The sequence below is a fragment of the Staurois parvus genome, unplaced genomic scaffold (genome assembly GCF_062004578.1).
Source record: "Staurois parvus isolate SC_StPar_1 unplaced genomic scaffold, SC_StPar_1.0 ptg000308l, whole genome shotgun sequence".
Classification (NCBI taxonomy): domain Eukaryota; kingdom Metazoa; phylum Chordata; class Amphibia; order Anura; family Ranidae; genus Staurois; species Staurois parvus.
Window position 1 is genome coordinate 2,736,901 of NW_028318104.1, and position 23,049 is coordinate 2,759,949.

Below are 23,049 nucleotides of genomic sequence, written 5' to 3' on the forward strand. Positions count from 1 at the left end.
AAAAAGTAGAAGACCATTGTCCATTGTCCAAAAAAGTAGAAGACCATTGTCCAAAAAAGTAGAAGACCATTAGAGAGACTTTCATTGAATTTAAAGTTTTCCGATAATAAGACACCTTTTAGAGTTTTTTCTGCAGTCTATATTTTGACTCGAGCCTTGCATGACATGTATTCCTCTTTAAAAATAAACAATAAAAAAGCTAGTCCATAAAAGTAGAAGACTATTGTCCAAAAAAGTAGAAGACCATTGTCCAAAAAAGTAGAAGACCATTGTCCAAAAAAAGTAGAAGACCATTGTTCACAGTCCAAAAAAGTAGAAGACCATTGTCCAAAAAAGTAGAAGACCATTGTCCATTGTCCAAAAAATTAGAAGACCATTGTCCAAAAAAAGTAGAAGACCATTGTCCAAAAAAAGTAGAAGACTATTGTCCAAAAAAGTAGAAGACCATTAGAGAGACTTTCATTGAATTTAAAGTTTTCCGATAATAAGACACATTTTAGAGTTTTTTCTGCAGTCTATATTTTGGCGCGAGCCTTGCATGACATGTATTCCTCTTTAAAAATAAACAACAAAAAAGCTAGTCCAAAAAAGTAGAAGACTATTGTCCAAAAAAGTAGAAGACCATTGTCCATTGTCCAAAAACGTAGAAGACCATTGTTCACAGTCAAAAAAAGTAGAAGACCATTGTCCATTGTCCAAAAAAAGTAGAAGACCATTGTGCAGTGTCCTAAAAAGTAGAAGACCATTGTCCAAAAAAGTAGAAGACCATTGTCCATTGTCCAAAAAAGTAGAAGACCATTGTCCATTGTCCAAAAAAGTAGAAGACCATTGTCCATTGTCCAAAAAAGTAGAAGACTATTGTCCAAAACAGTAGAAGACCATTGTCCAAAAAAAGTAGAAGACCATTGTCCATTGTCCAATAAAGTAGAAGACCATTGGAAAGACTTTCATTGAATTTAAAGTTTTCCGATAATAAGACACCTTTTAGAGTTTTTTCTGCAGTCTATATTTTGGCGTGAGCCTTGCATGACATGTATTCCTCTTTAAAAATAAACAACAAAAAAGCTAGTCCAAAAAAAGTAGAAGACTATTGTCCAAAAAAGTAGAAGACCATTGTCCATTGTCCAAAAACGTAGAAGACCATTGTCCATTGTCCAAAAAAGTAGAAGACTGTTGTCCAAAAAAGTAGAAGACCATTGTCCATTGTCCAAAAAAGTAGAAGACCATTGTCCATTGTCCAAAAAAGTAGAAGACCATTGTCCATTGTCCAAAAAAGTAGAAGACTGTTGTCCAAAAAAGTAGAAGACCATTGTCCAAAAAAAGTAGAAGACCATTGTCCATTGTCCAAAAAAGTAGAAGACCATTGGAGAGACTTTCATTGAATTTAAAGTTTTCTGTAAATAAGACACATTTTAGAGTTTTTTCTGCAGTCTATATTTTGGCTCGAGCCTTGCATGACATGTATTCCTCTTTAAAAATAAACAACAAAAAAGCTAAAATAGTCCAAAAACGTAGAAGACTATTGTCCAAAAAAGTAGAAGACCATTGTCCAATTAAATGTAGAAGACCATTGTCCAATTAAAAGTAGAAGACCATTGTCCAAAAAAAGTAGAAGACCATTGTCCAAAAAAAGTAGAAGACCATTGTCCACTGTCCATAAAAAGTAGAAGACCATTGTCCATTGTCCAAAAAAGTAGAAGACCATTGTCCATAAAAGTAGATGACCATTGTCCATTGTCCAAAAAAGTAGAAGACCATTGTCCATTGTCCAAAAAAGTAGAAGACCATTGTCCAAAAAAAGTAGAAGTCCATTGTCCATTGTCCAAAAAAGTAGAAGACCATTGTCCAATTAAAAGTAAAAGACCATTGTCCAAAAAAGTAGAAGACCATTGTCCAAAAAAAGTAGACCTTTGTCCATTGTCCAAAAGAATAGAAGACCATTGTCCATTGTCCGAAGACCACTAGTAATAAGAAAACTGAAGTATGACAAAAAGAAGGTAGCGCTACACCCGTAGGAATACTGTCCAGGTTCCTCCACAAACTTTTCCCTGCAGCCAGGCACTCAGCACATTCACTTCAATGGCCAGTCTAGGGAGGTTGTTTTTATGTTTTTTTATTTTTTTGGAGAACTTGGATAGGGTTGAGGGGAATTAGGTGGAATTCTCCAAAGACAAGAACTATGTGAAAACGAGGACTTAGATATTCTTCAGGCCAAGCTATAAAAGTTAGGGACTTTAGATTGTACACTGCTGGAGGGTTAGGGACTGATGTGAATGTTTAATTATTACACGGTGAAAACATTTATTGTACCAGATTCTTGGTCAATGAGCGCACCATTTTTTTATTTCGTTAACTGCAGCCTGAGGTTTATATATGTAAACCCACATGGAAGAAAAATGTATTTGAAATATATTTTTAAAATATTCTTCCCAAATATATTGACATAAATTTGAAATACTACAAATATGTTGATTGTAATCAATATATTTCAAAATATATTTCAATAAATAAAAAAAAAAAAAAATATATATATATATATATATATATACACTGTATGTTGAAATGCGTTTTTATTACAAAATATATGAACAATTTTTAGAAACATACATTCCCAAATATACTGTGTCTTTAAAAATATATTTAATCAACATTTTTGGAATGCATTTACATATATGTGTAAACATATATGATAAAATGACTTTTTTATATGTTAAAAAAAAAATCTGAAGAATATATTTAAAAAAATATACATTTTAAAAATATTTTTTATATGTTTTGCAATATACAGTGGGGCAAAAAAGTATTTAGTCACCCACCAATTGTACAAGTTCTCCCACTTACAAAGATGAGAGAGGCCTGTAATTGGCATCATAGGGAGACCTCAACTATGAGAGACAAAATGAGAAAACAAATCCAGACAATCACATTGGCTGATCTGGAAAGAATTTATTTGCAAATTATGGTGGAAAATAAGTATTTGGTCACCTACAGACAAGCAAGATTTCTGGCTCTCACAGACCTGTACCTTCTTCTTTAAGAGGCTCTTCTGTCCTGCACTCATTACCTGTATCAATGGCACCTGTTTTTAACTTGTTATCAGTATAAAAGACACCTGTCCACAACCTCAAACAGTCACACTCCAAACTCCACTATGGTGAAGACCAAAGAGTTGTCGAAGGACACCAGAAACAAAATTGTAGACCTGCACCAGGCTGGGAAGACTGAATCTGCAATAGGCAAGCAGCTTGGTGTGAACAAATCAACTGTGGGAGCAATAATTAGAAAATGGAAGACATACAAGACCACTGATAATCTCCCTCGATCTGGGGCTCCACGCAAGATCTCAGCCCGTGGGGTCAGAATGATCACAAGAACGGTGAGCAAAAATCCAATGACCACACGGGGGGACCTAGTGAATGACCTGCAGAGAGCTGGGACCAATGTAACAAAGGCTACCATCAGTAACACACTACGCCGCCAGGGACTCAGATCCTGCAGTGCCAGACGTGTCCCCCTGCTTAAGCCAGTACATGTCCGGGCCCATCTGAAGTTTGCTAGAGATTGTTTGGATGATCCAGAAGAGGATTGGGAGAATGTCATATGGTCAGATGAAACCAAAATAGAACTGTTTGATAGAAACACAACTCGTCGTGTTTGGAGGAGAGAGAATGCTGAGTTGCATCCAAAGAACACCATACCTACTGTGAAGCATGGGGGTGGCAACATCATGCTTTGGGGCTGTTTCTCCGCAAAGGGACCAGGTCGACTGATCCATGTACAGGACAGAATGAATGGGGCCATGTATCGTGAGATTTTGAGTGCAAACCTCCTTCCATCAGCAAGGGCATTGAAGATGAAACGTGGCTGGGTCTTCCAATATGACAATGATCCCAAATATACTGCCCGGGCAACGAAGGAGTGGCTTCGTAAGAAGCATTTCAAGGTCCTGGAGTGGCCTAGCCAGTCTCCAGATCTCAACCCCATAGAAAACCTTTGGAGGGTGTTGAAAGTCCGTGTTGCCCAGCGACAGCCCCAAAACATCACTGCTCTAGAGGAGATCTGCATGGAGGATGGGCCAACATACCAGCAACAGTGTGTGCCAACCTTGTGAAGACTTCCAGGAAACGTCTGACCTCTGTCATTGCCAACAAAGGATATATAACAAAGTATTGAGATGAACTTTTCATATTGACCAAATACTTATTTTCCACCATAATTTGCAAATCAATTCTTTCCAGATCAGCCAATGAGATTGTCTGGATTTGTTTTCTCATTTTGTCTCTCATAGTTGAGGTCTACCTATGATGCCAATTACAGGCCTCTCTCATCTTTTTAAGTGGAAGAACTTGTACAATTGGTGGATGACTAAATACTTTTTTGCCCCACTGTATAACAAAACGCATTTCAACATGCAGTATATATATGTATTGAAATATATTTTGAAATATTGGAAGAAAGGAAGAAGGGGCGCACTCTCCTCGTGCATTACCGTGATTAAGAGGAATATATTTAAAAAATGACAAAAATGTATACCCACAAACCCAGATTCATAAAACAAGCTAAGAGCCAATGTGAGGGTCAGAGAAAACGGTAATTCTGACAGCAGGGGGTGCTAACGCGGTTCGGGAGACGTACTCCCTTCTTCAGAGCTTTGAAATATATTGAATGCGGACAAAATTGTAGCCTTTCACATATATGGCAATATATTTGGAAAGAATATTTTTAAAATATACTTCATATATTTTTCTTCCATATGGGTTACTATGCATTAGGTAAGAATGAACACAGTGAGCAATCAATACCAATCACTCACTGTGTTCGTTCAGTGAAGGAAGGGGCTAGTAAATGTGACATGTTTACTGGACCCTTCCCCCACTCTCCACCCTGAAGGATCCTAATGTGTACTTGCAGTTGCTGGTGGGAAGGAGAGGAGGGAAGATAGCAGCACTGCAGGGGAGGAGGCTGGATGATGGGTGCGGCGGGGGGGGGGGATTACTGGAACCGATCCCCTGTATGGCTCTCTCTGCAGCAGCTGAAAGCCGGTAGGAGGTAGAGGAGCTAAATAAACTATACCTTCAGCTGCTGCAGAGAGAGCCATATAGGGAACTGGTTCCAGTAATTCCCCTCCCCCACTGCACCAATCACCCTCCAACCCACATCTGATTCAACTAGCTGCCTGGGCCCCCTTCTGGCCGGGCCCCATACAGGAGGACTGGTTGTACCCCCTTATCCACGTCCCTGCTCCTGCCCTCAGCACACAGGTCACCTCATGCCGATGGCATCCCCTACATGAGGTACGACTAGACAATCAATCTGAAACAAACAAAAACGCTGAAATGTCGTACTGACAGTCTGTGTCACCTATAATCGTTTCTGTCATCTCTAAGCTGCCCCGGTATATAAAGGAAGTGCGGTACCGGGATCCGGGTGACAATGTCGTGGGATTTAATGATAAAGGAGAACTGCCCAGCCCAATGGAAATCAACAGTCTGGTACTACTAGAAGGAGGAGGTAACAATGTCATCCATTGGAGGCCCGTGGGCCACTTTGATGAGTCCCTTTCAGAGGATCAGAAACTTACACTGGAACCAGAGCGAATATCATGGAAAGGTGACAAGGTGAGTGACACCGGAGAAGCGGATTCAAAATGTATACAAAAAAGTCTAAAAAATGTTTTTTGTTCATATATTTTTATTAAAGATGTTATGGGTGCAAGAGAACTGCGTACAATAAAGGGAATGATCGTATTGTGAGATATTGTGTCTGACACAGAAAGAGCCACCAACCATGGGATCTATAGTAATGTCAGAGAACATGCCAGGCGGGGTGTTCATTAAAGTGTTACTGAACCCCGGACCCCGCATTCACTATATCCGCTCTCCCCGGACCCCGCATTCACTATATCCGCTCTCCCAGGACCCCGCATTCACTATATCCGCTCTCCCCGGACCCTGCATTCACTATATCTGCTCTCCCCGGACCCTGCATTCACTATATCTGCTCTCCCCGGACCCTGCATTCACTATATCCGCTCTCCCCGGACCCCGCATTCACTATATCCGCTCTCCCAGGACCCCGCATTCACTATATCCGCTCTCCCCGGACCCTGCATTCACTATATCCGCTCTCCCCGGACCCCGCATTCACTATATCCGCTCTCCCCGGACCCCGCATTCACTATATCCGCTTTCCCCGGACCCCGCATTCACTATATCCGCTTTCCCCGGACCCGGTGTTCACTATATCTGATCTCCCACAGTACACAGAACACAGAAATGCAATCATTTTAGTAAATATAAACTGCTAAATATCCTTTCTCATCAGCAGTATATAGCAGTCTTGTGACTTCTATCACCGTCCAGCAGAGCACTGGTTAAAGCTTGTAGGAGGAGTTTTCTCTAGGAGGATGTAGAACTCCTGACTTCTGTCTGGACAGTGCTGATTGGCCCTGTGCTGATCACATGCACGCTCCCAAAGAAAAAAAAACCCTCTCTAGAAATTCACACCAAACTGAGCATGTGTAGAGTGACTCCTCATGATAGCTCTTATCAGGAGATAAGAGGGGGACACTGGAAAAAGGGGAGGATCACAGAAGATAGGATAAAACAGCCTTTTTACACAATGCAGAGGATTAACCCCTTAGGTCCCACAGTGAGTATAACAAGCATGCTTTCCTGCATCTACAGACTGATTGCACTGTTGGGGGTTTAGTAACAAGAAGACAAGGTTATAAACCAAGTGATAATGACCCAACAGGTGAAAGTGGAAAGGTCTTTCTAGAATCATGTGGGATCTGAAGGCATTCTAGGGGATGATGGGAGTAACCCTCAAGAGAACCCTATAAGAAGGAAAGCTGGAGGAAAAGGTTTCAAGAGATCCCGGGCCTTCCGGAGGGTGTCTCATATATACTATGCCAGGATGCTGTGGAGTATAGAAGGCGGAGGAGGGTGGCGGCGGTGGAGGCATCCCCTCCAAGCGTGGCTAAGCAGTTGCACCCAGGGAGATTGTCCTGGGAGAGGAGAGGCACCTGCTCAAAGGGTCGCTAGTCCACTCGGCCTGGGGAGGAGGCCTCCAGAAACATCTTGAGAGTATAAAAGGGAGAGGAAGAGAAGAGAAGGAAAGAGGAATTATCCATAGCTGGTGGGGGAGAGAAAGGAGAGGAGGATCCCCCTAGGTGGGCTGGGGAGGGAAGAGAGGGATTTCCTCAGGTGTAGCTAGGTTTTCGGTAAACTTCAGCTAAGCGAGTGAGTTTGTGCGCCCGTATTTCTGATTAAGGGAGTAGCAGTGACCGGTCAAAGCCAGATGGTAAATATTTATGTACCCCAGGGGCGCCAACATTTTTCATATTTGGCCATTCCATCCAGCAGCAAGACCTCTGTCTTAGCGTGGATCATGGATGGCGTTATTCTATGCTTAGCTGCATGGGCACAGAGGGTGGGAGATTTCCATGCTTTCACGATCGGTGATTTGGAGGAGAATCTTGAATTGATGGTGGGTCATAGTCACAGCTTTGTTATTCAGAATGGCCATGGTGGGCTCTGGGGGTATTGAAGAGCCGTGAAAGGATTCCAAATATTTCTAACCAGAAGACTTGAACTGTAGGACATAAAAAGACTTGTTTTGAGCTTTAAGCCCATCTTGGGGTACAACCCAACCCCTTCTTTACCACACAGGCAGTGACATGGACATTCAAAGAAGGACCCCACCAAGAAGAAGAAGAGAAAAGACTGCTAATATAATCTTTGGCCAGATTCTTTTGAGGCTTACTGAAATCAATTGTCTTTTTAAAACAAAAAGAAACTGAGTTTTGAGTACTAACTCCCCGTTCCACAGTTATCTAGCTCCAAAAACAAACTTTTTTTGGTGGGAAAATGCTGTTTGTTGTTCTACAGTAAAAAAAGAAAAATACAAAACATAGACATAGACATACATTGGCCCAAGGACCAAGCCTATCTATACAGAAAACATCCTAACTATAATCCCTACAAACCTCCCTCCCCCTCCCCCTGCACAACCATCTGCCATTATCAGAGAGGAACATGGTCAGTCCAGTGTGGAGCAAAAAGAAACATAATCATAAGACTAGGGCCTTAAAGGCCACATGGTACTGTCACATGCCTGGTATAAGAGGCCAATGGAGAGAGGGCTTCCCTTGTGGCTAAGTTCCAGACTCCCCTGAGAGTGGGACAGCAGGAGTCAGGCCCAAAATGGCACAGGTCACCTGTAGAGGTGCTTGTTGGTGGTCCACCCAGGAGCACAGCTGATGCACTGAGATGAGGTCTGCAGACAGGTGGCTCCTGTGCGAGGTATGCAAGCCCTTCCGGGGAACAGAGGATTACTGGATAGACGGTTAAAAGCCGAGGTCAGGTACCAGGTGGGGAGCAGAGCAGAAGTAGTGAGATGGGATAGCCGAGGTCATACACAGAGGAGCGAGAGAGCATATCCGTTAGCCAAGCCGAGGTCATACACAGAGGAGCGAGACAGAAGATCCGTTAGCCAAGCCGAGGTCATACACACAGGAGTGAGAGAGAATATCCATTAGCCAAGCCGAGGTCATACACAGAGGAGCGAGAGAGAAGATCTGTTAGCCAAGCCGAGGTCATACACAGAGAAGCGAGAGAGAAGATCCATTAGCCAAGCCGAGGTCATACACAGAGGAGCGAGAGAGAAGATCCATTAGCCAAGCCGAGGTCATACACAAAGGAGCGAGAGAGAAGATCCGTTAGCCAAGCCGAGGTCATACACAGAGGAGCGAGAGAGAATATCCGTTAGCCAAGCCAAGGTCATGCACAGAGGAGCGAGAGAGAATATCCGTTAGCCAAGCCGAGGTCATACACAGAGGAGCGAGAGAGAATATCCGTTAGCCAAGCCGAGGTCATACACAGAGGAGCGAGAGAGAATATCCGTTAGCCAAGCCGAGGTCATACACGGAGGAGCGAGAGAGAAGATCTGTTGGCCAAGCCGAGGTCATACACAGAGGAGCGAGAGAGAAGATCTGTTAGCCAAGCCGAGGTCTTACACAGAGGAGCAAGAGAGAAGATCCATTAGCGAAGCCGAGGTCATACACAGAGGAGCGAGAGAGAATATCCGTTAGCCAAGCCGAGGTCATACACAGAGGAGCGGGAGAGAATATCCGTTAGCCAAGCCGAGGTCATACACAGAGGAGCGAGAGAGAATATCCGTTAGCCAAGCCGAGGTCATACACAGAGGAGCGAGACAGAAGATCCGTTAGCCAAGCCGAGGTCATACACAGAGGAGCGAGAGAGAAGATCTGTTGGCCAAGCCGAGGTCATACACAGAGGAGCGAGAGAGAAGATCTGTTAGCCAAGCCGAGGTCATACACAGAGGAGTGAGAGAGAAGATCCATTAGCGAAGCCGAGGTCATACACAGAGAAGCGAGAGAGAATATCCGTTAGCCAAGCCGAGGTCATGCACAGAGGAGCGAGAGAGAACATCCATTAGCCAAGCCGAGGTCATACACAGAGAAGCGAGAGAGAATATCCGTTAGCCAAGCCGAGGTCATGCACAGAGGAGCGAGAGAGAACATCCATTAGCCAAGCCGAGGTCATACACAGAGGAGCGAGAGAGAAGATCCGTTAGCCAAGCCGAGGTCATACACAGAGGAGCGAGAGAGAAGATCTGTTAGCCAGGTATGCAAGCCCTTCCGGGGAACAGAGGATTACTGGATAGACGGTTAAAAGCCGAGGTCAGGTACCAGGTGGGGAGCAGAGCAGAAGTAGTGAGATGGGATAGCCGAGGTCATACACAGAGGAGCGAGAGAGCATATCCGTTAGCCAAGCCGAGGTCATACACAGAGGAGCGAGACAGAAGATCCGTTAGCCAAGCCGAGGTCATACACACAGGAGTGAGAGAGAATATCCATTAGCCAAGCCGAGGTCATACACAGAGGAGCGAGAGAGAAGATCTGTTAGCCAAGCCGAGGTCAGGTACCAGGTGGGGAGCAGAGCAGAAGTAGTGAGATGGGATAGCCGAGGTCATACACAGAGGAGCGAGAGAGCATATCCGTTAGCCAAGCCGAGGTCATACACAGAGAAGCGAGAGAGAAGATCCATTAGCCAAGCCGAGGTCATACACAGAGGAGCGAGAGAGAAGATCCATTAGCCAAGCCGAGGTCATACACAAAGGAGCGAGAGAGAAGATCCGTTAGCCAAGCCGAGGTCATACACAGAGGAGCGAGAGAGAAGATCCATTAGCCAAGCCAAGGTCAGGTCAGGATTTAAGTAGAGTAGACAGGTCCAGGAGCAAGCCGAGTCGGTAACAGGAAATCACAGATCACAATAGCACAGGAACAGGAACCAGGTACTGGGAAGTCAGAGATCAACCAGCACCTGAGAGTAGGGCAGGGTTTCCTTATAAATGCCGTTTGGCGCCAAATTTGAGCCGGTGAGAAATTCTGCGGCCATGCAAGGTACTGGCAGGGGTGCCAGGTCTCCTAACACCTCTGCCGAGCATGGAGCCATGACAGGTACCCTTCATCAGCAACTTATACTGCAGAAGTAAAACCCCAAATAATCCTTCCATATACAGACAAACAAGCAATCCAGCAACATCCAGACCCAAATCAGTACTTATGTGTCAGTGGGAAAGTCTCATCCGGCAGGAGATGAGTCCAACATTGCCAAACGTTTTCGAAAATCTTGGGGCATCCCCTCTGCAAATACATAACATGATAGAATGGCAAAGATTTATTAATTACCGTGTTTTACACTCCATAAGACGCACTTTTTTCAACCAAAAAAAGGGGGTAAAATGTCAGTGCGTCTTATGGAGCGAATATGGAGCGGCCAGTCCAGTATTTCCACCGCTGTGGCCGGCTGCTCAGCTGTTCTCTGCAGCGGGACCTTACCTGTTCCTCAGTCCAGCGCTGCGCTGTCTTTCCACGTCGGTATCTGTAGTGTGGGCTCTCAGCCAGGTGCTCACACTAAAGGGAGGACAGCTCCGTGGAAGTGGGAGCGGGTACCTGTCAAATTCAAGTACCCCCTCCCTCCCCAAAGGTCCGCAGTCTCTGGTCATCCCCTGTACTGTGTCCGAAGTCTCTGGTCATCTCCAGTACTATATCCGCAGTCTCTGGTCATCTCCTGTACTGTGTCCGCAGTCTCTGGTCATCTCCTGTACTGTCCGCAGTCTCTGGTCATCTCCTGTACTGTCCGCAGTCTCTGGTCATCTCCTGTACCGTGTCCGCAGTCTCTGGTCATCTCCTGTACCGTGTCCGCAGTCTCTGGTCATCTCCTATACTGTGTCCGCAGTCTCTGGTCATCTCCTGTACTGTGTCCGCAGTCTCTGGTCATCCCCTGTACTGTGTCCGCAGTCTCTGGTCATCTCCTGTACTGTGTCCGCAGTCTCTGGTCATCTCCTGTACTGTGTCCGCAGTCTCTGGTCATCCCCTGTACTGTGTCTGCAGTCTCTGGTCATCTCCTGTACCGTGTCCGCAGTCTCTGGTCATCCCCTGTACTGTGTCTGCAGTCTCTGGTCATCTCCTGTACCGTGTCCGCAGTCTCTGGTCAGCCCCTGTACTGTGTCTGCAGTCTCTGGTCATCCCCTGTACTGTGTCCGCAGTCTCTGGTCATCTCCTGTACTGTGTCTGCAGTCTCTGGTCATCTCCTGTACTGTGTCCGCAGTCTCTGGTCATCCCCTGTACTGTGTCTGCAGTCTCTAGTCATCTCCTGTACCATGTCCGCAGTCTCTGGTCATCTCCTGTACTATGTCCGCAGTCTCTGGTCATCCCCTGTACTGTGTCTGCAGTCTCTGGTCTTCCCCTGTACTATGTCCGCAGTCTCTGGTCATCTCCTGTACTGTGTCCGCAGTCTCTGGTCTTCCCCTGTACTGTGTCCGCAGTCTCTGGTCATCTCCTGTACTGTGTCTGCAGTCTCCGGTCTTCCCCTGTACTGTGTCCGCAGTCTCTGGTCATCTCCTGTACCGTGTCCGCAGTCTCTGGTCATCTCCTGTACCGTGTCCGCAGTCTCTGGTCATCTCCTGTACCGTGTCCGCAGTCTTTGGTCATCTCCTGTACCGTGTCCGCAGTCTCTGGTCATCTCCTGTACTATGTCCGCAGTCTCCGGTCATCCCCTGTACCGTGTCTGCAGTCTCTGGTCTTCCCCTGTACTGTGTCCGCAGTCTCCGGTCATCTCCTGTACCGTGTCTGCAGTCTCTGGTCATCTCCTGTACTGTGTCTGCAGTCTCTGGTCATCTCCTGTACTGTGTCTGCAGTCTCTGGTCTTCCCCTGCACTGTGTCTGCAGTCTCTGGTCTTCCCCTGTACTGTGTTTGCAGTCCATTGGTTCAGAATATTTCTTTTCTTGTGTTCCTCCTCTATAATCTAGGTGCGACTTATGGAGTGAAGAATACGGTAAATTCTAAAAACAAATGCTTAACATAACATTTCGGACACCAGAAGATTGGACTATCATATCTGCAGGTTTGCTCCTGAATAGTTCATATCATCTTATATTATCTTAGGTCCCACAAGGTCGGTGCTGCGAGGAATGTCTTCCGGGGTTCAGGAGATCTGTAAGAGAAGGATATCACCCGTGTTGTTATAATTGCGCTCCGTGCCCACAAGGAGAAATATCAAATCAGTCTGGTAAGCTTAATGATTCTTTACATAAAAAGTCTGAAACTGAAGTAGAAAATGAAAACTTGTGAAGTCATTTGTCAGGGAAGTGTCTGCACTTTTCTTCTTCCATCCACACTTCCAGAGTGTTGGAGGTTGTCTCAAGCAGACAGGAAGAGACGTATTCCTCCTACTTTCTTCTTGAGATCTTCTGCAACATTTTTGTTCTTCTCAAACAGATACTGTCTATAAAACACTTTCAATGGTGTACTGAACAGACCAAAAGGAATCAAAGAAGAGAAATTCATTTTTAGCCCAAAACAAAGAGAACAGTATGGGTCGAATGCCCCTCCAAACTGTGTCAGTCGGATCAGCATGTGGAAATTCTGGTGCAAGACAGGCTGTCAGGCTCCAGTAGACTTTAACAAAATGGTGGCCATCCTACGATTAAACCCAAAAAAGGGCAAAACGTGTCTGAGGAGTTCCCAAAAGGTGGAGAACAGGAGCTGAGGCCATCTTTTATCCATATCATTGCAACAGGGAGTTGGGGTCTGTATGCAGATGGGAACCATTTTGTTGAAGAGAATTTCATTGTTACATACAATATATTGCCAAAAATATTAGGACACCCCTCCAAATCATTGGATTCAGGTATTACAATCCCCTCCATATCATGTGATTCAGGTGTTCCAATCCCCTCCATATCATGAGATTCAGGTATTCCAATCCCCTCCTTATCATGTGATTCAGGTGTTCCAATCCCCTCCATATCATGAGATTCAGGTATTCCAATCCCCTCCATATCATATGATTCAGGTATTCCAATCCCCTCCATATCATGTGATTCAGGTATTCCAATCCCCTCCATATCATGTGATTCAGGTATACCAATCCCTTCCATATCATGTGATTCAGGTGTTCCAATCCCCTCCATATCATGTGATTCAGGTGTTCCAGTCCCCTTCCAATTATGTGATTCAGGTGCTCCAATCCCCTCCATGGACACAGGTGTATACAATCAAGCCCCTAGGCATGCAGACTGCTTCTACAAACATTGGTTAACCTCCCTGGCGGTATGATTATTTCCGATTTTTGGTACTGATAAAACTTGAAACACAAAATCATAAATTATAATTTAATTAATAATCATAAAAAATAATAATATAATAATAATAAATGTAATTCAATAATATAATCAAACCAAAAACACTGAAATGTGAAATATAGCGCCAAGTTCGCACATTGCTGAGCTCAGTCGCAGAATCGTTTTCAGTGTTTGATGAGGAATTTCCCCCACCAATCATTATCACTCAATTCTGCAAGTGGTTCTGATTTACTATCGCTGTTCTCTAGCCGGTCTAAAACCGCTTTTGACCTAAAGGGACGCTTTTTGGACGCCATGGACGTTTCTCAGTTTCCAGGCATAAAGAACAGTAAAAATGCAGGCAGGGCGCCGGACAAAGCACTCGGGACAAAATGTATGTGAAATGCATTGAAACAGCAATGTTTTACTATATAATAATAATTTTTTTAAAAATGACATTTTTTAAAAATTTCACATTTGCCGCCGTTCCGGCGCCTGTACGTCCCGACGTCACAGGGACCGGAACACAGAAGCCGGATGCCGGCATAGGCCGGAGGAGATGGCCGGGGACGCTGCAGGGGACACATCGCGGGAGCAAAGGACAAGGTAAGTGCTGCAGGGACTCCCTGAGCAACGCCGCATAGTAAGCCCGAGAGTAGCTCGGGGGGGGGGGGGGGTTACCGCTCTTGGTACTGAAATTTTACCCCGAGCTACACTCGGGAATACCGCTAAGGAGGTTAAAGAATGGGTCGCTCTCAGGAGCTCAGTGACTCCAAGCGTGGTCCCGTGATAGGTGGCCACCTGGGCAATAAGTCCATCCGTGACATTTCCTGGCTACTAAATATTCCACGCTCAACTGTTAGTGGGATTATAACAAAGTGGAAGCAACTGGGAACAACAGCCACTCAGCCATCAAGTGGTAGGCCACGTCACATGACAGGGCGGGGTCAGCGCATGCTGAAGGGCACAGTGCGCAGAAGTCACCAACTGTCTGCAGAGTCAATAGCTAAAGACCTCCAAACTTGGTGTGGCCTTCAGATGAGCCCAACAACAGTGCATAGAGAGCTTCATGGAATGGGTTTCCATGGCCGAGCAGCTGCATCCAAGCCTTCCATCACCAAGTGCAATGCAAAGCATCAGATGTAGTGGTGTAAAGCACGCCGCCACTAGACTCTAGAGCAGTGGAGACGTGTTCTCTGGAGGGACCAATCACGCTTCTCTGTCTGGCAATCTGATGGACATGTCTGGGTTTGGTGGTTGCCAGGAGAACGGTACTTGCCTGACTGCATTGTGCCAAGTGTAAAGTTTATTGGAGGGGGGATTATGGTGCATGGTTGTTCTTCAGGGATTGGGCTTGGCCCCCTAGTTCCAGTGAAGGGAGCTCTTTAGGCATCAGCATAACAAGACATTTTGGACAATTTCATGCTCCCAACTTTCTGGGAAGAGTTTGGGGATGGCCCCTTCCTGTTCCAACATGACTGCCCACCAGTGCACAAAGCAAGGTCCATAAAGACATGGAGGAGCCAGTTTGGGGTGGAGGAACTTGACTGTCCTGCACAGAGTCCTGACCTCAACCCCATAGAACACCTTTGGGATGAATTACAGCGGAGACTGCGAGCCAGGCCTCCTCCCCCGACATCAGTGCCTGACCTGACAAATGTGCCTCTGGAAGAATGGTCCAACCTTCCCATAGACACCCTCCTAAACCTTGTGGACGGCCTTCCCAGAAGAGTTGAAGCTGTTATAGCTACAAAGGGTGGGGCCAACTCAATATTGAACCCTATGGACTAAGACTGGGAGGGGCCATTAAAGGTCATGTGCAGGGGAAAGGGCGGGGCCAACTCAATATTGAACCCTACGGATTAAGACTGGGGGGCCATTAAAGGTCATGTGAGTGGAAAGGGCGGGGCCAACTCAATATTGAACCCTACGGACTAAGACTGGGGGGCCATTACAGTTCAGGTGCGTGTAAAGGCCGGCGGCCCAATACTTTTGGCAATCTAGTGTACAGTACATGCAGTTACAGATAGAGGATGGGGTCATGGCATTACCTGAGGGCATCATTACGCTTTATTCATGATTAAAGCTTTCTGGAGATATTCACAGGATATTCACTTTACTTTTCCCTTAGCTTTATGAACGAGGTGCAGCTCTGCTGACTTCCATCATCCAATCATCTGCACACACACAAAAATGTTTTTATATTTACTTTGCATGTGATTGGATATTCTTAAGTGTTTTTTTTTAACCGTATTCACTAAGCTAAGGAAAAATTCCATCCCTAAGTGAACAGCCCATTTGCCTTTAGGAAATCAACTCCCAAAAGGTTTTCTAGACTTTTAATTCATGTTCAGTATTACATCTGAACTACAATAACAATGCTAATGTGGTTCTAAAGGATGAAGGCAAAAAACCTTCAGGATACAGCTGAATGTGAGGTCTGGGGAGAGCAGATATAGTGAATGCAGGGTCCAGGGAGAGCAGATATAGTGAATGCGGGGTCCAGGGAGAGCGGATATAGTGAATGCAGGGTCCAGGGAGAGCGGATATAGTGAATGCGGGGTCCAGGGAGAGCAGATATAGTGAATGCGGGGTCCAGGGAGAGCAGATATAGTGAATGCGGGGTCCAGGGAGAGCGGATATAGTGAATGCGGGGTCCGGGGAGAGCGGATATAGTGAATGCAGGGTCTGGGGAGAGCAGATATAGTGAATGCGGGGTCCAGGGAGAGCAGATATAGTGAATGCGGGGTCCAGGGAGAGCGGATATAGTGAATGCGGGGTCCGGGGAGAGCGGATATAGTGAATGCGGGGTCCGGGGAGAGCGGATACAGTGAATGTGGGGTCTGGGGAGAGCAGATATAGTGCATGTGGGGTCTGGGGAGAGCAGATATAGTGAATACAGGGTCCAGGGAGAGCGGATATAGTGAATGTGGGGTCCGGGGAGAGTGGATATAGTGCATGCAGGGTCTAGGGAGAGCAGATATAGTGAATGTGGGGTCCGGGGAGAGCGGATATAGTGAATGTGGGGTTTGGGGAGAGCAGATACAGTGAATGTGGGGTCTGGGGAGAGCAGATACAGTGAATGTGGGGTCTGGGGAGAGCAGATATAGTGAATGCGGGGTCCAGGGAGAGTGGATACAGTGAATGCGGGGTTTGGGGAGAGCGGATATAGTGAATGTGGGGTTTGGGGAGAGCAGATACAGTGAATGCAGGTCTGGGGTTTAGTTTATTTATTTCAGGTACTTACTGTATATAGGGCTGTCAATTTACGCAGCACTTTTACATATATATTGTACATTCACATCACTCCCTAACCCTCAAGGGGTGTACAATCTAAGGTCCCTAATTTACATTCATACATATTACAGCCAATTTGGACAGGAAGCAATTAACCTACCAGCATGTCTTTGGGGTGTGGAAGGAAACCAGAGTACCCGGAGGAAACCCACGCAGGTATAGGGAGAACATGCAAACTCCAGGCAGGTGGTGCCGTGGTTGGGATTTGAACCAACGACCCGAGTACTGCCAGGCGGAAGTGCTAACCAATTAGCCATTGTGCTGCCTGGTTACACTTCAACAACTGGTAACACGTTAGGTAGCTGCATTCTCGGTACATCACATTTACTGGTATTTTCTCTCTTACTCTACAGACAGTGAAAACTGCATGAAATGTCCTGAATATCAATGGCCTAATAAAGCTAAAAATGTTTGTATTGACAAGTTCAATGAGTATTTATCATACGAGGAGGATATTCTAGTTTTATTGTTTTCTACAACTTCAGTCCTGTTTGCTACAACATCTCTCTTTACATTTGGACTGTTTTTATGGTTTCGGAGCACTCCCATTGTCAGAGCCAATAACCGGAACCTCAGCTTCATTCTGCTCTTCTCCCTCATGCTGAGCTTCCTTTCTGTGTTCCTGTTCCTTGGCCGTCCTGTGGACATCACTTGTATGCTGCAACAAGTCTCCTTTGGAGTCCCCTTCACCATCTCAGTATCTTCTATTCTAGCAAAAACCATCATGGTCTACGTTGCGTTTAAAGCCTCCAGACCAGGAAGCTCTTGTAGTAAATGGGTGGGAGTCAAACTTCCCAATACAGTCATGGTATTCTGCTCATCCATTCAGGTTACGAATTGCATTCTTTGGTTGTCCATCTCTTCACCATTTCAGGAGTATGACATGGACTCCTATCCTGAGAAGATCGTCATACAGTGTAATGAGGGGTCGGTTATCGGCTTCTACTCTATGTTGGGTTATATGGGGTTTCTGGCAGCTGTGAGTTTTGTTCTGGCTTTCATGGTGAGGACATTACCGGACAGTTTTAATGAGGCCAAATACATCACCTTCAGCATTCTGGTGTTCTGCAGTGTCTGGATTACCATGATCCCGGTCTATCTGAGCACCAGAGGGAAATACATGGTGGCTGTGGAGGTATTCGCCATACTGACCTCCAGTGCTGGAATATTATTGTGTATGTTTGGTCCAAAACTGTACATTTTGCTTTTGAAACCAGAACTGAACACAAGGAGCGCAATGTTGGGTAAAAGAATGCTGTAAATATACGCACACTGCGCCATGTATAATGTTGTAGACCAGAATGAACACATTCAGTCATGTAGCTGCGATAGTCATCGTCATTATGATATTAATGTAAAACATAAATAGGACTAAAAGACAACTACAGATATGAAATGCAATTGCTAAAGAATTTTTGATGTTAAATATTTATTGCTGCCTTATTTAAGTCATTTTCAAGAAGAAAACCTGTTAAGATTGAGAAACGAAAATAAATAATTACAATAATTTCATTCTTTCATTAATTAATTTTAATTACAGCTTGTGTGTGATTTCAATATTATTTTCAATCTTTTCAAACTTGTTAAAAACCTTTCTACCCCACTGCCCCCCCTCCCCCCAATCTCCCCCTCTCCTTTACCCCCCCCCCTTTTTTTTCTTCTCTCTCCCTCCTTTCCCCTCCCTTGCCCTCCTTCCCTTTACCTTCCTTACCCCCCTCTGACTCTTTCTTCACCATCCCCTTTCCCTTTCCCTTCCTCTTTTTCCTTTCCACGTCTTATCTTACTCTTCTCTTCCTGCCCTTGTCACTCTTTCCCCTGCCCATAGGTCACATGCTCCCATACAGGGGTGGACTGACAACTCATGGGGCCCTCGGGCAATAGGTGATCATGGGGCCCCTGTGTCCTTGCCCAAACTCAAAAAAGCCTATGAAAAAGGTACCAGGGGCATCTCATGGGGCCCCCTACTGACCCCAGGCCCTCGGGCAGCACCCAAGTTTCCAAATGGTCAGTCCACCCCTGCTCCCATACCCATACACAACCTGCAAAAGTGCTTCATTTGATTCACGAAGACATCTCCTCATACACTGGCAACCACCAATCGTAGCCCCCGCTTTACCTCATGGACAGCTTGGAGTTCTCTATGCCATCTTTCCACTATAAGATGCCTAGAGCCTCTACTCATATCTTCTGCCCCTCTACCCTGCTTTTATATGACGAAAGGCCTGTGGGGGAACAAACAAATTATCCCGCCCGTCTTGTGGATTTCTGAAGCCTTATTATGGTTATGGTTATTATGGGCCTTTATTTTTGCCGTCATCCTATGTTGTCTTCTCTAATTGAATGCCATTGATAATATGTGTGAAATGAGATCCTTGTCTCTGTCTGCTTATCTTAGCATCTCTCACTGCATGGTATTTGCTAATTGTTGTACTTTGCGATTTTCATTGACACATTGTATCTCTTTGTACTTTTTGTTTGACTTGTGTTTTCTTAATAAAGAAAAAAAAATAACTTTTCAAGCTCTTCATACTCTTGAAAAGGTCAAAATTGTGTGGCCAGCCCTCAAAATCATCTAGTGTAGGTGTTTATAGTACAGGGTTCTGTTAACACTACACCAGTGCTCTCAAAACTGTCGCCCAGGGGCCCAACCATTAGCTTTAGCTTAACAGTTTGTGCCGCCTCCAAAGACCAACAACCGCCCCCGGAACCAGAACAAAAAACGGGAATCGACAAAACACCCAAACAAACCCCAAGGGAGGGTGGGAGGGAAGCTCGCTCACCGCTGTCTCCTCCTGCACTGAACTGGATGACCCTCCCATCCACACCCAAAGATGTGGAAGGCCCCACCCTGTACACCTGTCACCAATCCGGTAACTTGCCCATATTCTAACTCCCACCTTTTTTCTTTAATCCTTTCCCTGTCTTTCCTCCCCCCCCCCTGTCTTTCCTCCCCCCCCAGTCATGTCTGCCCTGCGCCATTCTTCTATTTCATCCTTTTCGCTAAGGGCATCTCTTGAAAACTAGTAATTGAAATATGAATAGGCTTTACAAGTAATGCTATGGTGTTAAAGCTTCTATGCGATGTAAGTGGTTGGGTTTACATCAATATGTTTGAGTTCTTTGAACTGCAGTGCTGGGGGACATTTTTACGTGTGCACAGATTTTACAACCAAAAATCATTTTATGGACCAATATCTATCTGCAACAAATGACTGATAGCTAACTCTTCAATGGCCAACACCTTATCTTTTGTTTTTGTATTAATTGAGGTCTTTTCCCTTCTATGACATGTACAGCAGGACAGCCTACTACCTCAAGGGCATACTGGCCACCTCCGGCCAATGGTACATCCTTCACACCCACTAATCCAAAGATGTGATGATATGATGACACTTTAGTTGTAGCCTTGCCTTGCCTGCCTTGGTTTGCTTGATCAGGGCAAGAACAGCCGTACAAGGAAAAAATAAAGATAATGTAAAAAAAAAGAAAAGGTTATTAAAAAAAAAAACTTTAGAAAATGTAAAAAAATGAAAAAACCAAACAGTGGTGGCGGGTGTGAAATGACTGGGTCTGGACCAGCGTTTTGCTCTCACTACTATCGAAGGTGAAGTTTCTGCCTTTTGCGGGGTCTCTGGTGAAGATCTGGTCTCTGTACTATAGACTCTGTTCCTCAGTCCTTTTAAGGGCTCCCACCCTCTCCAATGTGCAGACAGCACAGAGGGTCCACTATTATCTTCATCCATGAAAATCTGGTTCTTTCTGGCCTTTAGAAATGTTTTTTTGTAACCCATTAGAGAGTCCCCTCTCTCTACTCTCCCCTAGGTGGCATTCCTTGTAGCCATCACTTCTGCTAGGCAAGGATCAATATTTTTTTATTGCATTGCTTCCATTTCTTCTGGCTTTTGATTCAGGAGGGGGGTATTTGTGTGTTTGCATTTCATTCCTGGTATATTGTTTATTATTTTGTGTTGATAGGGCCTCATTTAAAAGAAAAGTACAGCCAAGGGTAGTTTGTCCTTTCCTATGGATCACAGGAGTGCAGTTTGTTCTGCACTCCTGTTACTTTTGTAGCTCCCTCAAGTTAGATAGGATTTTTTTGTGTGTGCTAGTCAGAGGCTTGCTAGATGCCTAGTGTGACGGGAGTGACTTTTGGGGGTGGGGGGACCTCTGTATCATCTCCCCAAATCATTATGTTTAACCCACCCTGTGCCTGTTTAAGGGTACGGGGTGTACATGTGAATGTCCCAGTATTGTGCATTTGTGTGTTGTCCTTTGTCTAGGCCACATGGCTGTCTATTGTCTGTTTGCCATGTGCTACCCCCAATTGTGCTGTGCCTTGCAGGCCAGCCAACTATTATGGGATGTACTGTTTGTGTATTGGTGTGGGGGTTGGTCAATGTCCTATGCCATGTGCTTCATCCCATTGTTCTGTGTCTTGGTTGGATGGGGAGGGGTGATGAGGTGTTTCCTGCAGCCTCCCACTGATGGGGCGGGCTGATGATGTGTTTCCTGTCCCTGGTTGTCTTTCCCCGCCCTCTGTATAAAACATGTTGTTTGTGTACAATAAAAGTTGTTGGCTTCCGACATAGCTAGCCTGGGAGTAAGGCAGGGAGGTTACCTCTGGTCAAGCTGGCAAGCTCTACTGTCTGGAAGGCTCTACTGGTCAGGGCTTCTGAAGCCCTCCCACCCTTTAGAAACTGATGGAAGTTTCTAGAAGACAGAACCTGGCAAATCCTCAGGCAGGAGACCTGGCATGGCGACTAGGACAGCCCTTAAATGTGAAAGAGCCAGAACAACAGGGGAGTCGGTTGGAAGATGGAGTGAAGGAAGGTGCTGGAGTATGGAACCTAGAAGGGGGCTCAGCAGTGGGGGCCTACCTACATGCTGAAGCTTGGCAGAAGAAGCTCCACTTTCACTGTCCCACCATCTGCTAGGAAAGACAGCCTGTTAGCATGGAAGAAGCCAGCCCAGCATAAGGCCTGAAAGCAGCTGCCACCAACTAAGATAAGATATAGGAAAGGACGGTGCGGGTACTTCTACACCCCTTGTGCCAGAGAAGGGAGAGGGAAGTCAGGTGCAATACCCAACTAGTTCTCACTGGGGCTACTTTACTGTGGATCTTGGAATCCCTTCTCCAGGGATACTCTCAGGACAGCCGGGTGGATGAGGAGATTTTCATCTGGGGTCTGAGGAGGTTCACCAAAGGGAACCCAGTGCTCCTTACTAAGACTGTTGCTGTTTTTGTCCATTTTTGCTAAGAAGTTATCCTCTGAAGTTGTACGGGTCCTTGGGCATCCCATATACGCCTAGACCCTATCCAAGTTGTTAACCCGTAATAAAAACAACAAAACCAAGCTCAAGGACTGTTGTACTGACTTTAGAAGAAAGGGTGAAAAATGTGTGTTGCCTGGCTGTACAGAGCTTAGGGGGATCCAAAATATCCACAGGCCCTCAAGAAGGTAGACCACACCCATTTTCAGCTGACAGTCCGCTGCCTTCACTCAGCTGGTCCATTTGCTCGGGATCCACCTAGGAGCCTGGACCAGCAACTGGCTTAGCCTCTCAGCAAGGTCTGGAGTAGGAGTGTTGTCCCTCCAGCATTGTATGGGGAAGCCAAATACTCCTTTGTGGCAGCAGTTAAAAAAAAAAGTATACATGGAGAAATATTCTTTTATTAAGTCCTATAGAGAAAATATTCTTTAAAATGAAGTCAGCTTAAAATGTGAACTTACTGAGCTCCCATCATCTTTACCCAATATAAAAAATGATTTTAGAATGCCCAAAGCAAATTGTATTTATTGATATAGCAGGATACATTTACATACAATGTAATGATTGTGACCCTGACACTATATAAATCACATCACAATCAGCTTACAGAAGAACGTTTAATATCTATCTTCATGGAAGGTGGTGAGTGAAATCTTCCCTCTCTTGAAGAGTGATTGGCTCTGGTATCTGACACTTTAGGAAGTTTTGGATTCCCCCCCCCCCCTCTGGTCACTGTGGTTCCTCCTCACTAAGTGATTACATTGTTCTATACTGATGTAATGTTCGATGGGAGGAACCACTACACCCAGCAAGGGGACAAGGTTTCC

General features: G+C 45.4%; 1 protein-coding gene across 1 annotated transcript; it reads left to right on the forward strand.

Moving 5' to 3' along the window:
* Window positions 1-5,444: 5,444 nt before the first annotated feature.
* Window positions 5,445-18,212, forward strand: LOC149457668 (vomeronasal type-2 receptor 26-like). The gene is made up of 3 exons (XM_089683412.1): window positions 5,445-5,618; window positions 12,477-12,600; window positions 17,305-18,212. The coding sequence occupies exons 1-3, from the start codon at window positions 5,475-5,477 to the stop codon at window positions 18,210-18,212; spliced, it is 1,176 nt and encodes a 391-aa protein (XP_089539538.1). The 5' UTR covers window positions 5,445-5,474.
* The last annotated feature ends 4,837 nt before the right edge of the window (window positions 18,213-23,049 follow it).